The 17,578-nt window shown below is 43.8% G+C and overlaps 1 protein-coding gene across 1 annotated transcript in view; it reads right to left on the reverse strand.

Moving 5' to 3' along the window:
* HSD17B12 (hydroxysteroid 17-beta dehydrogenase 12) overlaps nucleotides 1-17,578 on the reverse strand; it is a gene marked incomplete at its 5' end in the record, with an annotated part of 91,227 nt that overhangs the window by 32,434 nt on the left and 41,215 nt on the right. The window contains 1 exon segment of the mRNA XM_084263534.1: nucleotides 3,390-3,500. Within this exon segment, the coding sequence (XP_084119660.1) occupies nucleotides 3,390-3,500 (111 nt within the window).

Genomic DNA, 17,578 nt, shown 5'->3' on the forward strand with positions numbered 1-17,578 from the left:
GTTGTTCATCTTACGTAAGTGAATCGTGTGACATTTGGTTGCTGTGGCAACATTTTACACTTATATAGTGTCTTACACCCCAGAGAATCCCAAAGCGCGATGTATGCTCATCGGCACTGTGCATCTCCAGGGCAGGAGCCTGCTGGCAAAAGGCACCGGTGCCTTTCTTAAAAGGCAAAGTAAAATAGCACCTACACCTGTGCCAAAAGCTATCATTTTTACATCCAACCTGAAAGGTATTTAAGTATCAGCAGGGATGCAGGACCTGAAGGAAACACACAGGAGAGGTGCTGGCGAAGTGCACAAACTTCATTCAGAGGTTCTCTCGAGTGACAGCTCTTCTATTCTAGTCCAGGTCTCTGTGTATTTATGGAAACCCTTACTTCATTAGTCAGTCACGCTATGTATTTCAGATTTTGAACTTTGAGACAACACTTAAAGATACAGGAATTGAAGGGGAATGGGAGCTGGCAAATTCCCAGCAGGTATTAACTATATTTAGAGAGAGAGAGAAGTTTTAAGGAGGAAGAAGGTCCAATCATGCTATAGTCAGACAGCACCAGATTTATTTTTTTTCCCTTCTTTTCACCCTAAAATAGAACTATTTTTCATTGCATCTCTCTGGAAAGCGTATTGGCTGTGAACTGTGGCAGGGTTTGGGGCTAACCTTGGCTCTTGTCTCCCCATTTAGAATGTTTATGTGATTCGTGCTCACACCCATACTGCAGACCGGGTCCCCGATACGCATCCTCCCACCTTCAGCAATCATCTTCTACTACGTGATCCTCTGCCGCAGTTTGGAGCAGAACATTAAAACAACAGCTTTTGGTTGGCATGGGTGTATTTTTACCTACAGGAACCTGGCTAACAACAGAGTAAGAGGCTGTCCAGCTCAACTCCTTTGGAGAATCACAGCAATTTAAGACCAGCAAAGGGAGGATTTCCCACCTCTGCTTGTTTAATGTACTGCTGTAGCTAGCACATGTTTGAAGTCACTGACAGACGCTGTTTTGAACACACAGCAAAACATTATGCAAACTCTCTTAGCCTTCCTACGTGGGTGAGAAGAAGCTTCCAAATAAGAAGTTTACAAGGATTTCAATCTGTAAGTACTTTCGTTAGACTCTGTGCAACTACAGAATCAGCATCTCGATGCTGTGCAGGGTATGTGGGGACTCCAGTGTCTCTAAGCATAAAGCTAAAAAATAATCAGCATCAACCACTGGTAGCTGTGCTGTTCTACCAACTGCTCCAGATGAGACCTGAAAGGAGAAAATATACTGGAGCCCAAGAATCCATCTCTCATGGCTGCTCTCCTTTAAACCCCTGCTTCCCCTCACACAGACACTGACAACACAGACCCTCAGAAGCATTTTGTTGCAATCCAGAGGATAGCTACAGAATTTAAAATATAAAGGCACCAAAACCACAAAATCAGTTGCCATTAAAAAAAAAATCAGATGTGGTCTTGCTGGAGTAGCCATCATTGTGGCTGAAAAGCTGTATGCTGTTTCTATCAACGCAGCTCTGTTGGGAATAGGGGCAGGGGTGGGGAGAGCAGCACCTCTCCTGTAACCCTATGAGCCCAAGCACAAGAGCTGCTCAAAGTGCTAGCGATGAGTTAGCAGAGGGATTCCTGTAAACCTGTGCTGGCAATGGCTGCACAAAGAAAGGCTGAGGAACTCAGAAAGAGAATACACAACTCTCGAGCATTTAGTTGCTATTTTTACCATGTCTTTAGCCAAGGTGCTCACGCAAATAAAAACAAGAACCAGCCCCTGTTTGAGGAACATCCTTGTTTTCCTGCAACAAGCTTACACTGAATTTGAGACATACTCACTGCTTTAGTGCCTGCTTTGAGGAAGACTAGATAAAGGAGTCAGATTTTCATGGCTTTGTACATCACCATAACCTTATCACAGCCTCAGAAATAATAAAAACTCTTCCAGTACGGTCATGTACGTGACACAGTAGAAGGTTTGGTGGTGTTTTGAGACATTTAAGCAATATACTACTCTGCAGCAACTGCTATGTGACAGGTATCTTGCAAGGCTTACGTTCCCTGAGTTGATTTTGACAGGACAGATGAAAATTAACATCTGTTCTAATCTTCAAAAGTTTCTTTGGAACTTAACTTCCTTCAAGAACCAGGAAACAAAGCATCCACTGCTTGGTCACAACTGCTCTTCACACAAAACACGCTGCTGGCAGTTGCAGTTACTCCAATGGATTTGAATTTTTAGAGCAATTAAATACTGGATGTCATAGGTTACTTGTGACAGATTTGAGTACATGCAGTAGTGAACATTCTAGCTTTATCCTTTAGTGTTACTTTTTTAAATGGAGTTTTTATACACACTATTTTCTTGGGCATTATTTGCAGACGTCATACGGTGCAAAGACTCTATTAGCAGGAAAGTTCATATAGCCTATCATCATGTGTGTAATACATTTACTGTGAAATACACTTTTAAAAACGCAGTTCTAGCTCTAGTTACTGTACTTCAGCTTAGAAAACCTGATTTTGTAGCATATATACACACCAGTAGATGCCTGAGTCATGCAACTTTGTGTTACTTCACGCCTTGCCTCTAACTATCAGAGGTCCTTCTCTCCATATTGGGTAAGGGTAGGAATAAGGATAGCCACAGGTCTGCATGCTTTCAAGGAAAGAGCAGGAAAAGTGATTTAAAACTGCCTTTGTGCCATTGTCCAGAAGAGATTCAGATGAACTGCTGTAATGTTTAAGCTCCTCTTACTTTGTTACATGCAGCTCCTTGACATCACCTCAGTGCTACGTCACGGGAAGTGGGTGGATCCCCTTGTTTTTCCAAGGACTGGGCTCCTGCGTGCCTGCAGACCACGGGGCATGCTGCGACAGTATATGCCTGTGGAAGAACCTGCTGCCAGTACAAGGACCGCAGCTTCCAGCAGGACCAGGACACGCTCAGAACTTTGGAAGCAGCAGCTAGTTACTTGGTATTGTGTTGTAATGATTAAATTTCAGCAGCTCTATAATTAAAAGTTACAGCTCTCCCACAGGGCTCTAGTGAGAAGCTGAATCTAAGTATCCAGAGCTCACTCGGGCTCTCAGGCAGCATCAGGTCACGTCACTCTGCACGCAGTCATGAGCTAAGGAGCCATCACCGGGTAACACATCGAAAACATCCAATAAGCATCACAATTCCCAGACCGTAGGCACACATGCAAGCAACATCTCGTGCAGTGAAACAACAGGAAGCCAAAAAAAAACCCTATCAAGCATGCAGCGACATATTTCAGCCAGGCAAATACTCGCTTTGGCAAATTACTTTCAATACAGGAAGAAGTTAGTAGGCATGCCAAGATGAAATGCCACTATGAAGGATCTAGAAAGATCAGATACAAACCCAAAACACCGATCTCCAGGCCTTCCAATCCTGCTTTGATTCTACTGTAAATATCTTCTCTCTCTTCGAAGTCTGCCACAATGACTTTTGTTTCCACTTTGTACTTCTCCTCTAGAAAGAAAGTTTAAAATTTTGACACAGTTGAATGACAAGTCAGATATGATGAATACATCAGTTACTATGGTTTTACACAGCATAGTTTGAAGTTGCTAACACCCCAAATTAACATTTTTACCTCTGCAACAGAAATCCTTGAATTTTAACTAACCTGCACAAGAAGTTTGTGACATTAAGCTACTTCTGGTGAGAACACAAATTCTGAAGTGATTTGGCACCCTTTGTTTGTAAGGGACAATGAGGATGGCAAGGAAGAGTTAGAGATTTGCACAGAGTAAAAAGAAATGCAGAAAAGGGAAGACACACACGTACACAACAGCGAAGTACAACTGGACAGGGACTCTGCTTTTTTTCAGTTTAAGACAAATGCTAAATGAGTTGCTTCAGACCAAGCAAAACAGTTCTTTACTGCCCTCTGCTCCCATTCTCACTACTGGTACCATCAAAGTTTTTGAATATTTAGTATTTTGAACATTAATACAATGGGAATGTGTGGGGGAACATGAAAATCAGAGCTTCCAGTGCCGTCACCCCAAACCCGCTGCGACACGCTGTCATTGCCACCCTTAACAGAGCAGGGAAAAGGCACATAGCCAGCTACATCTTGAAACAGGAGACAGCAAGTATTAAAATACTTCAGAGAAGTACCAATTCTGCTTCCATCAAGCTAAATTAATGGTACCGAATTAAAATCGGCACAACACCCTCCCAGGCTTCAGAAGAGCAGAACAGTGGCTTAACATCACAGCACCTGTACTCTGCCGCACCCGACTCCCCACCCAGTGTGCCTTACGGAGCCCCTGTACAGCTCCAGAAGGGACATTCCAGCACTTTGCCCCCAGAGCCATTCATAAAAGTGGTGCCATGTTAAAGGAAAAGAATCATTCACAAAAAGATTAGCAGCAGCCAGTTTCCCATGATGCTCCTTCCCATTCAGGGAAAGCCGCGGCTCCCATGATCCCGCCATCCATTCATGCAGAATCATGAATCTACTGAACTCGCTAGTTTGCCGGTTGCCGACCCTCCCCCCTGCAATAGCCCTGATGCCAGATGAAATGATTCCTCCTCCTTTTCCCTCTCCCTACCCTCAACCTCTTCATCTCTCCTCAACAGCTGCATTGTTTAAAAATCCCCCGAGAGATGTTGCTATGTCACACGACGACGTAAATAGCATTAAGCCCCTACTGCAGCCACAGCCTTGTGATCACGTCAGGAGAAAATCAAGTTCAGTGTTGAGGGGGGGAAGGAGGGGGAAGCAGCTAGAAGCTTTCTATTTTTGAACACAGCTGTTCTAATACTTAGCTTACACATTTAAGTTCTCAGTGGACACCGAATTAAAGACAGCGTTAGAGGCACATCTAGTATGTGCAAGTGGTTGGGTGGGCAAAGCCCAAGTTGCACGTTTCTACACACATGCCGTTCTTAACTGGACTGTGGGATCCACAGCTGTCCTCACTGTCACTCAGATGCCACATGAAATGCAAGCTGGTTGAAGGTCCCAAACACCACCCTCACAAATTTGCTCCGTACTGGCTCTTTTAGACCAAACACTCTTTATGAGGTCTGTTACCCATCTAATTCCGAAGCCTTTTGAAATCACTGCAGGGATACTGAGAGAAGGAAGCATGAAAAAAGAATCTGAAGACCTTCTTTGAGCCCTTAGAAAATCAGGAAAGGGCAGTTACATTTAAGGTAGTAAAGCAATACACCCATAAAAAGACGCAGACCCCTTTGTGGGCAGAAGGTGGGTAGTACAGTAGAGAAAACCAAAGGAAAAGTAGAAGACTGCCTCCCGGCATGGCCCCAGGACAGAGTCTTTGTGCAGTTGCTCACTGCAAACACATGAGACTGTCTTGCCTCGGGAGATGTCACCGCTGCCCAAATCCTCCCTCCCCACATCACACCAGCATTCCAGTATCCTAGAGCTTCTGCAGACCCCATGCTCAGAGCCTGCAATAGTTGGGATGATCCACCACATGAGAAGGTTAGTAGGTGCACCTGACAAAATGGTTCCACATCAAATTACAATACCAATAACATGAAGTCACTTCTGCATTAGCTCATCCTCCTCGTCTGAGCACAAGGTGCACACGTGCTCTGCTTCACATAAGCAATGGAAAAGGAAATTTCCTTGGTATTAAGATGTTCTCAAACAGATGGGCTAGAAAAAAAGAGCGGCACACATCCTTGTCTCATCTGCCCAAATGACTCAGAGATGAAGTGTAATAGAGAAAGAAGCAGCCAGGCTATGTCCTAATCCAGGTTATCTAGCAGTGACTGGGCTCCTACTGTCCAAGAGGAGAAAACCTCAAACTCCTAATGGAGCTTTCAGCTTGAAGACTGTGAGGAACTCAGGAGCCACAGGGAGCAAAAGAAGGGTATCAACCAGGTTTCACACTCAGCAGTTAGAGAATCTGAAAGACCTACCAGCACATCCAGTGAATCTGATGGTATCTGATCACCTTCGGAACCGGTACTTCAAATGCTTGTTAGCAGGTGGCTGAATATTACACCAGCACATCACCAATAGCTGTGCAGCAGTCCATCACCTACCCATACGGTCTCAAGGATGGGAAAGGAAGTTCAGCAGACTTCTGTTGCATTTCTCAGAACTGACATGTTTGAATCACCTCGTTTACTGTATGTCTCAGGTGAGACCAGTATTGACCCTACAAATAAGTTTTAACCTAAACATGCACCCGCCCAGTTAATTTACAGGGCATGTATTACCTCAGACAAAAACCTCTTACAATTTAGCAGGACACAAGCTATGCACAATGGTATCCTGGTAATCTAATTAATCTGTTTTAAATAAAAAAAAGAGCAGATATGATCTTCTGAAGCCACACCATCATTTGAAGAGAAAATTGTTGACCCCAAGCAAAGCCTTGACATAACATCTTCACAGCTGGGGGAAGGCTGAACGAACCAATAGTCATAATGGTGACAGAGCAGGATGGTACAAGACAAAAGGCAAAGCCAACTTTTGTAGAAGGTTCTGGGCTAGGATCTTTTGAAGATCCAGATAGCAACCCAAGAACACAGACTGCAGAGGCACAGGCAAGTGCTAAACCGATACCTAGAGAAAAACAGCTGTCATGTAAACAAGGGCAGTATTAAAAGGTAGACATTAGAAGGGAACAGAACTGAAAACAGGGCCACTTTTTGCACAGGCAAAAGAGGTCAGAAGAACTGACATCCAGAGACACGCTCCCATTCTACCATTCCTGCACAATACAGAATGAGACTGTCTGGAAACAAACAGGCTATCTAACCATGTTCCTCACATATGCACCACCAGAAATGCAAGCTTCTACTGCAATGCCTTGAAGAAAACACTTCCTTTGGTATCCTCAGAAGAGGACTCTGTGCAGCATCTCAAACTTGGTTAAGGCACCACTATTCAAAATAAGCACAAACACATTTAAGCAGCCATTCCAGGACTGTCCAGCAGTCCAGTTATGCAAGTATTTGCTATTCTGTAGCAGATAAAAAGAGGAAAGTGGTATAAAGAGTAAGTACACAGTAATTGTTTCCTCAGTTAATTATCCCAAACTCCAACAGTTTATTGCACAAAAACTTCCTGAGTTGGGTACATCTACCCTGATGGCCTTGAGCCAATTCTTCCTGAAGCTGTTTGCCTCATCACTACAAGTTCTTCCACATTTTCAGCACCCACACCACCAGACCACTGCCCTTTGAATCCTACCAAGTGACCAGATTTCAAATTGGTGTGCCTCGATCCATTCTGACTGCTCCATCAGACATTAGGTTTTTGAACTGCCAGCTCCTCTTCCTCAGTCACACCTCCACGGTTTATTTTCTTTCACGTTCCTGTGGCTGTGCGTTGGTTGATACCATACTGACATTTGGTTGCTAATGTGGAAGAGGTAACTTACTTGCATTGCTTCTCAATTTTGAGCCAGAAGACATCAAGATGTTAACATTTACTTGCATTCATGTCAGTCTTTTCAGTTTCCTATCCGTGTCAGGCCTTTTCTATGCATCTTCTAGATTTTTCAGAATTTGAACCTACCCCTTTCACCTTTTACAAATATTACCTTAGTGAATTTTACAGGTGCAAGGGAGGTGGAACGCAGAAAGCAAAACTGAGAGCCACATCTACCCTACGCCTTCCTTCTAAGGGGTCTCCACCATGATAGGTTTTTAAATACACCCATGCTTTGAAAAGGAACAAGGCATCATGTGTCCAGGTCTCAGTAGCCTTCCTAAACTCTTGTTTTTTCATTTTCATACAGACATCTCCCCTCGTGTTCATGGAAGTTCTCGCAAACAATCTTTAATAGAGACCCAGTTTGATAGTTTAAAATCAGAAACTGAATTGTCACGTTCAGGGTGCTTATTAAAAGGATACTCCTGAGTTCATACATAGTTTAAGTCATCAATAGTTCACAGGAAAAGAATACCTACTCTTACCCACATTAAGCAGAGTTTACTTACAAACACAAGAGTGCGGGCTGCTAAGGAGCAGCCTAATTGTAAGGGGCCCAGAAGAGGTGCCAGTTCTGCCTTTCAACGGGAACAGCACTTCTGGAGTTTGCAGCCAGCAAGGCTCTAAGTGGAAGATGCTGGGTGGGTCTAAAATACTCAGGGAAGGCAGGGTGGTGGAGCTGGAAACCACGTCATGGAGCAGCACAACTGAGGCACCACAGAACCCAAGTGGGAAAGGACAACTCGGTGGCAGAAACATACCGGCACCACCCTACACAGCAGCCCACAACCACAACCTCACCTGACAGAAGACGGTCAGCTACAGCCTCGCTATGTGAAGCAAAAGCTTAATTCACTCCACGGGCCAGAGATACTCCTGACTTAGAGGAAACATACCCAGAGCCTTGCTGCACAAGGAAAACACTGATCTAAGTAGTCCAGCACACTGGAGCACACCTTTGCTACTGAAAGATTTGGGTGCAAAACAGTCCCACATTACTCAGACCAGCAGAAAAAAGGATACACTGGAATTAAAAAATAAATGAAATGGGAAGTTAGGAATTACGGTGAGCTCCATCCTCAGTAACGGCTGACCAAGAATTGCAAAGTGGTTGGGAGGTAAGCAGCTTCCTTTTTTTTTTGGGGAAGCCTCCGAGTAATTCAAAGCAGCAGCCCCCCCAATCTGAAATCTTGGTGGAGATGTGGAAAAACTGCTAAGAAAGTGAAATTTTTCAGGCACAGCTAAATTGTGCTTTAAAGAAGGTTCCCCTAAAGCAGTAACCTTGTGTACTCAGATACAAGAGCAACCAGATGCTAGCCCAGTGGTCAGGAGAAGCAGCTCAGTTTACCTGACAGCAGCAGTGGCAAGTGTTAAAGGGTACAAAGCAGTACCAAGTCTTGCTGGGAAGCAGGAAAACTAGAAAATGACCGTCCCCAACAAAATAACTTTCATGCTTGCACCAGCTGTTTGAAAGCAGTTGCCTATAGCAGCTTGAACTTGCACAGAGTGTTTCAAAACAAATACAGTCAACTTTGGAACTGAGAGGTTTAGGATACGAGGCCCACGTAAGCAGGTACAGTTATTTCAACCTCTTGCTCATTCCCAAAACCTCTTGCTAGAACTAAAGCATCTCTTACATTCAAAGCCTCATATAAATATTGCCAAACTGTTTGCATAAAAGTCTCACTTGGTCTTTAGCATCAGGATGGCCAAAGATGCAAGCAAAGCAGTAGGGGAAAAAAAAATAGCTGTCCTTTCTTCATCGTACAGGAGAAAAAAAGTAAGTAAGGAGATTCAACTATATCCACAAATAAAGATGTCACCTTTCCAATATCACCACAGTAGCACAACTCACCCTAATCCCATACCCAGTACCCAGAGTTTGTAACCTTTCAAAATAAAGGGTAAGAAGCTGAGAGATGAATGAAAACATGAACACACCTATTTTTCAGTCCTCTATCTATACAGGACAGAGATGAAGACAAGTTTAAGACTGTAGAGAGGCAGCAGATAGCTGTACAAAGTCTTCAGGCTTTTTAAGGGAGAGCCATCCATTTTGGGAACGTAGCCGATTTGGGACTTGCAGAGTTCACAGAAGCAGCCCACTGAGCATCAGGCATGGACAGAATCTGTTTTCCAGAAGGACCAAATACTTTGAGAGCAGTGAGAGCAGATTGTTATTACACACAGATAATATTCACCACATAGCAGCATGTTAAGATCAGCCAGGTATAAGATGAGCTAGGTCTTTCTGATCGTTTTGTAAGAACTTGAGAACACGAGGGATGAGCTTTGCCTTTCGGCACAGGAGACCAGCTGTTAATTACAGTTCCAAGTTACTCAAAGTCCAATACATTGAGATAAGCATGTGAAACAAGCCTCCATCCACCACCTCCCCATACCTGGCATGGTGAAATACAGAACTGCCAGAGGAGTGTATGGATACCTACGGGCAAAAAAGAACAGAAACCCCGGAGAATCAGCAATATTCTTTGGGAATCAGATCCCAGGAGCACAGCGAAACCTCTGGACTCTTTCGCCATGTGCATTTTATTTATGTTTCAATTACCAAGCCCACAGACAAACTGAATACCGACAAGGCCAGCCTTCCTGAGGGGATGGGAGTTCTCATCTGTGTAGCTGTACCAGTCCTGTCCCACATGACAGATCATGAGAGACCAGAGCCTGGAGAGCATCACACAAGATATGGAAGGGTCAGTGCTGAACCCTCACCCAGAGGGATACTGTGCAGCAGAGACCCCGTGCAAGGGAACACATGTGTTCAGAAGGGGAGCAGACATGTAACAGGTTCAGTAGGGGTTTATTATGATACCCATGTTATAGGTATGTCTATAAAGCTCTGAAGAGGAGCACTGGTAACCTAAGGAGTAACAAATGTTGAAGAAAGTTGTAGCTGTAAGAAAGCTCCGTTTGCACCTGCTTTGCAAAAGAAGTCTCCAAGTAGGAATGCTGTCCCATCTGTATCAGCTTCTGCCCAGCCTAACGAGATGCCTGCCTACAATTTAACAGGACCTGCTACTTCAACACATTTTTAAAAGCACGTGTGCTTGACACATTTGGTCAAGGACTAACAACCGAGTCCTTTCATCCAACTACCCTTTGCTTACTTAAAAACAGTGAGTGTTTTAAAAAGCTAATCACACAGACATATAGAATGGGTAAAAACCTGCCAGACCTTATTTGAAATGTTACAATTTTGTTAGACAGCTTAAAGCTTCAATATACACACGCATCCACAAGTTAAGTCCTTACTTCTCAGCTTTCAGAGACAGGTCTCTAAGACAAAGTCCACAAACCCTCAAGCCACAGGGGACATTTGAGTTTTTAATGTGCATAAGCAGTACTGTTACTACAAAACATAGGAAGAAAACACACTTTATTAATAGTTGCCTCCATTTGCTCCTCTCTGACTCATTATGTCAAAATGTATTACAGCTTCTAAGATACACTTACCAAATCAGAAAAACATTCTTAGCAACACAACAGGATCAATCAATGAGCCCGTTCACCCAAATATTATGCCCAACATCACGAGCTTTCCTAAATCAAGCTTGTCCTAATTACAAAGCTAACTAAAAACACAGAACCAAACAGCCTGCAAAAACAGCTGCAGAGGCAGCCGGGGGGCTGCAGAGTCAAGTCATCACTGTGTTTCCAAACGTCGACGTTATTTCGGGCAGTAAGGCAAGCACAGCTTTGATGCTCACTATGCACACCCCTCACTCCCCTACGCTGCAGCGGGGCTGGGCACGAGAGACACCACCACACACTGCACGTGCAGCCAGATTCCTGCCGCCCAAAACCAGCGTCACTTGGCCCTTGTGTGGTTCCCCTCATCGCTACATCAGAACACCCACCACGGCTGAAGGCGCAGGGAGGCTGTTGGGACGCAGCCCCAAGCTGTCTGAGGGGTGAGTGCAGTGAGAGGTGTGGGAAGGTCAGTATGGTGTGACAAGCAGCATCTCAAACTCCTGCTCCTTCTCACCTCTTTCCCTGATGCTATTTGCAACCCTTCTCCCAAGGCTCGTTTCGGTATTTATTGGTAGTACTGGTTCTTACACAGCATGAAGAAAGATATTTTTAGTTTACTAACTCATTTTACACAGGGCACGTGGACTATGTCCAATACTTCCCCTAACATTTAGTTTTCTGTAATGTTATTATTATTGCCTGACTGTGACAATGCGTACACAATACATGTAAACACAAACTTTTCATCACTTTTTGCAAATGAAGATCTAAAATCTCCAGTTCTATGATTATTAGAGCAGTAAGAAGAATTTAAGAGACAGTCAGAGACTGAAAGTTATAATATGGATTAACAAAAAAAATTTTGCCCTTCCTTTCAAGTCTATTTGGAGACACTGAAGTCAGTCACTCTACATGAATTACACCAGAAAAGTAAAACAAGCTTCTAGGCTAACTCAGCGTATTTTTTATCAGTTTTCTGTGGATGCTGAACACAGATGAAAGTGTTCACTGTAGTCAAAAGACAGACTTCAAAGCACAGTTTTCAGGGTTCTCCAAAGTGTTACCTGTAAGGGAAAACACACCACTCATTACTCCACATCTAATGGACAACACAGCATGGTCCCCAGTTGGGCCTGCAACCGCTGCACATGCCTACGGAATCACACAGCAACCACACCTGGATCCATGAGCTGCACCCTTTTTTAAGTTATATTTCATATGCATGGATTTTTTTTTCCTAAAGAACTTGTTGTTCAAACCTGATAAGCTGAGTTTCCTTTCTCTAGGAGCAGCTAGTAACTAGCATTAGTTATTTCCCTTACCACAACACATACCTGAAGAAGCATAACAGCAGTTCTTAGCATTTCCTCAGCAGAGGAGTCTACAGAGGACCCTTACTAACTCTGACAGATAAAAAGGCCTGATGCAATGGAACTCAACCTGCTAAAACAGCGACATGAGACCATCCTTGCTCACTTCCTTCTCTTCCGTTCAGAGAAAGACGTCACAGAAGGACAACAGCAGTGTTTGCCTCATCCAGTCCCTTCCTTCTGCCACAGAGACCATTCCCTGGAAAGCCTCTTAATTTTACATCTCTTGCAAAGAGAGCTTCCACCAATTGCTTTAAACCCTACTTGCAAAACAGACTTCCACTCAGTGAAATCAATCCCATACTCGTTTCTCATGCAATACTCAGTTTATTCCACATGGAAAGTGATAAGCAATGTACTGCAGTTTTGTGTGAACAAAAGGTGTTTAATGGCCCTAGAGACCAGCACAAAGGCTCTTGGTTTTGGCATCCACAAAAGCTTATGCCGCTAACAGGTTGTTAGCGGAGACAGGTATTAAGTTTATGTGCAACAGCGAGACCTGTTCCTCCACCCTCAACCCAGCTACTGCCAGGTGGAGGCAGCAGTGACCCTGAATGTTTGCAGGGATGACTAGTTCCTGGTTCTTCAGTCCTCCTTCCAAAAGCACAAAGCCAGCCACCTGCACCACTCATTCAGTTTACCTAGCCTGTGAAAAGTTAAGGCTCACAAAACCATTCTATCCCAGAGCTAGTCCTGAACCCCCAGACACAACACCCAGAGTATCTGAGGTGTGGAAGAGGCGACTTCTGCTGTAATTCATATTCAGAAAAGGAACCCCAAAGCATGTAATTCATATTTTAATACCCTTCCCCCATTTCTTCACGTGGCCTCTGAGTGTACAAACTATCAGCACAACAAATACCGCACAGAAGCACCCTGGCAGCGAGGGTCACAGCAAGCACACGGACAGCCCTTCCTTCCCAGAGGGGCTCACTCAGGCTCTCCAGGTGTGACAAAGCACCATCTGCTAAAACTTGGCCCATCACTTAACCACTATCTGTGTAACCCATGACACAGACTCCTAACACTTTCTTTAACTAGTTATCCTACTGTTAGGATAGGCACTGTGACAACAGGGTCAGTTACTGCTCTGCTGGCAGCTGTTACATCAGCAGAGTCCTTAAGTATGTCACCCACCAGTGGTTTTGCTCTGGCTCATCCTACCTTGCTGCCGCCTCAAAATTCTCCTGAAGGGTGAGGCAGTCCTAGGACTGCATTCTGTAACTTGCTGGGCATGTGGCAAGTGTTTCTCTTTAAGTATTCTACTCAGTTTCTTCAAATTAATCCAGGCAAAAAATGCAAGCTAAGATGATAAAAGAGATGGGATGATAAAAGACTGGGGGGGGGAGGTGGAGAAACCACAGAAGCATGACGCTTCTAAAGAAAAAATACCAAAACCAAGCAAAACAACCCCAAAACCATGACCCACACCCACGCTCACCCCACATTTTAGAAAAGCTCCCTTCCCAATGACTCTATGCCTTTTACATGCTCTGTTGATTGTATTTGGGGTTCATCTGTTTCATTCATTGACAAAATAACAACAATTAATTCTGCTTGAATCCTCTGTCAGCTCTCCGCAGTGTCTGAAAGCTGCTCCTTTAGTATGTGGCTGACACCATTCAAGGCTTTGCTTTCATTCAGTGTTTTCATCCAAGGGGAAACTTTCCTCACAGATGAAAGCCAAGAGCTCTTTTTGGATCCAAGATCCTTATGCTACAATTCTATGTGAAAGGTGGCTTCAGCGCATCCAAACAAGTCAAACATGTTTAAAGCCATTTTATCAAGTCCAAGAAATATAGGGGGATTTTGAGTATGTCAAGCTGAACCTGGCTCAGATGATGGAAGGCTGCAAAACACCTTAATTTACCTTGAAATAGATCACAAAAGGTCAAAATAACTGCCGGATTGGGTTAGTCCTCAAGTGAAGCTCAGGAAAGCCAACCTTGTCACTTCTGTGCAAGACAAGTGAGATGATGATGTCTCCTTCCTCACTGACATCAGCTGCATTTTGACCACTTCTATTAAATGCAGATCTTCTTACCTGCTGACTCCCAGATGTGAGAAGGATCCACCATGATATGGGGAGGGGCACGTGGGTAAGCGTGGAACGCAAGTTAACAGGGCAGAGATGAAGAGAAATAGCACTCCTAGGCAGGTGGGTGCAGCTGAGCATCTGCAGGGGACTGATCTGCCATGGTGGGGGGGGGGATATTGGCTGTTGGTTGTGATAACAGATGAGGTGGGAGCACAGTGGTCAGCATCAGAACTGCTTCAGAATGCTCCCCACTATCTTGTTACCAGAAGAAAACTGCAAAACTCACCTGCCTAGGAATGGGTAAGGAAAATTTCTGGGTTTGGCACCACATCCCCTTCCTTTCTACTCACAGATCACGCCAGAGTAAGGAGAACACAATAGATACCAAGTCTAAACTTGATGGCTATCAGTTTGACATACCCAAACTCTTAGAGACTGCCATGATCAAGCAGCTTCAGGAACACTACACACTGAGCTCAGGAAACTTACTGGAAGTAGTTAGCTACACTAATCCCTGTATTTTCTTAAAGATAGACATACAGCAAAAACCAACTGAAGTTCTGAAGACTAGATCTTAAACAGTATTAAAGGCTTAAAAGGCAACACATTCCAGTTAAGCCATCATTTGTGAGAATGCGTGGAAAAAAATTTATTATTTTTTAGTCCAAACAATTTCTTAGGAACTAATATTATCATCTGGGTATAAGCAATACTAGCAATCACCAACTTTAAGCAGCCCCTGTAACTTCAGTAGAGCCAGTATGACATGCACACACAGAGAAGTATCAGATCCAGGTCAGCTGGCATCTAACATTCAGAAAGACATATCCATGCTTCCCTTATGATGGTGGTTATGCAACTTACATTAGGAGCAATATCTATGTTCAAAATGCAAGTACATCCTAAAAGCACAAGAAAGGATTCTTCTGAAATAGAATGAACATACCTGATCCTCAAAAGTGGGTTTGGTTTTTGTTTGGGGTTATTGGGGGTTTTTAAACAGCAAGGGCATCTTTCCATTCACTGCAATGAGCAGGACTCTAATCAGTAAAAAATGAGGAAGGAACAGAAAATGCACACAGCTCTCTCAATCCAAACAACTGGAATTCAACAGCTGTTCTTCCTTAAAGTGATTAAGGGTCATTACTCAATAGCAGCAAGCTCATATCAATTTGAAGACTTGTAATTGTGGGCAGAAGTTTAAAGCTACCTTAGGAGCTTGCAAGGGAAATACCCAAGCAGTTCCACCTTAGCTCCAGCTAAGTCACCCACCTCATCCATCCCACCTGAACAGATCCACCCACCTCATCCATCCCACCTGAAGAGATCACACGCACCGCCTGAGCCCGAGCACAAGAAAGTTCTGTGCGGCTGAAGCCAGCAGGGTCTGAGAAGGCCACACAGGCCTGCCTGGCTGCACAGACTATCCAGATCCTTCAGCCTATGCCACAACAAATGAGGTATGCATTTCAGTAGTTCAGCTTTGTCAGAAGAAATGTTCTGGAAGCTCAACGTGAACCATCTCGTTTCAGAACATTTTAGGGAAGAAAGCAGAAGACTGTTTAGGTGAGGCCTAACACTAATTATGTATAACAGGCTGCTGTATGTAGGCACATCTACCTATTTTTTTAATCTGAAAACCTCCCCCAGCAGCTATCCTGCAAGGACTGAAACTCCAAGCAGCAGATTTATCTGTCCTGTCAGCATCATGTTTAGTTCCCAAGGAAGAAGAGATTTCCAGACCGTTACAGAAAGGGTTGTGACCATTGTCAGGAAGCTTGTCACTTCAAGCTCAAGCGTCTGATTCCAGAACAAGATATCTGTAGAAACTTCTATCGGTTACACTTTTCCTTAGCAGGACTAACTTTATACCTCTCTGCACGAAACACAACTGCAGATACCCATGTGTGTAGGGAGCTCCCTCCAGCTACCCAGCAAACCACCGAGACCACCACCTCGTTACAACGCCCTTACATGTTTGCAGTCAGCTGCAGTAGTCACACAGGTCATGCCCACGTTATGGTACTGGCTACAGGGTATTGTGGGGTAAATTAGTAGCCTTAAATGTAGGGTACTAATGAACAATGCCAATTACTTCCAAACCAGAAGATAGGACGTGATGACATCTTCACTCTAAGGAGGAGTACTCTCTACCACCTAAAGATATACATAGAAAGGAAGGCTTTTCTGTCTAGAAAACCATTTTATATACTACCTTATACTGGCCACTAAATGTCAGGGACAGCAGCGCTTGCACCAACAATCGTATTCCCTGTGCCTCCCAGTCAGCCAGTGGCCGTGAAGCAAGCCGAGGGCTTCAGAGCCACCCTTACATTCACTAAGCTGCCCCGTACAACTGAGTAGGGCAGCTTGTTGAGGCTTCACAGTTTACACTCTACAGTAAAGCAGTGCCACTAACAAGTTTATTAAAAGTTTTAACAAACTCGAGCCAAAATAATACATTCACAACCTCTGAATCAGAGCAGCTCTTAGTTACCTGTATCATACACACAAATGATTTTAGGAAAGTTTAAGCAAGAAGCTTAATCTTAAGTTTCTTTACCCAACATCATTATGTTGAGAAACCTGCTTCATAGTACACAACTCCCACTCCTGCTTATCAAAAACCTCTACATACAGAGCTACATCTCTGGCTTTATCTTGACATACTCTGCATAAACTAATAACCTTGCATGAAATCTGCCTTAATAAAAGAGATACAGATTACAAGAGGAATTCCATGCGTGTTTTGGTTATGCTTTGCACTGACTGGGAAATCATTTTCCAAAATAAGACTCGGGGAAGGTTTCTCCTAGCTGACCCCATACACATGCCCATTTTACATTTGTGATTGGAATACTTAATTTGCTCCCTTATTTTTGCATTACAGCCATTTATTGCACACTTGCTGAAGAAGAATACAGACTCTTAAGCACATTAACGCCTTCCCTATATTTCTACGACTATGAACACTGTACAGCTTACAGCTCTCTAATCTATCTTTGAGTAGTTTATCTAAGCAAAACACAAAAGGGGAAGGAAAGGGAAACTATCCACAATGTATTTGCATGCTGGGTAATACAAGTAACATAAGGAACACCACCGAGTTACAATGAAACCACCCTTATGGCTGAAGCCCATGAAATTAAACTTGCTCCAAAAGGTGAGGAAACATTCAGATGAAATAATGGCTACATAAGGTTGGGAGGTTTTATGATTT

This window comes from Gallinula chloropus (assembly GCF_964237585.1).
Source record: "Gallinula chloropus genome assembly, chromosome: 4".
Classification (NCBI taxonomy): domain Eukaryota; kingdom Metazoa; phylum Chordata; class Aves; order Gruiformes; family Rallidae; genus Gallinula; species Gallinula chloropus.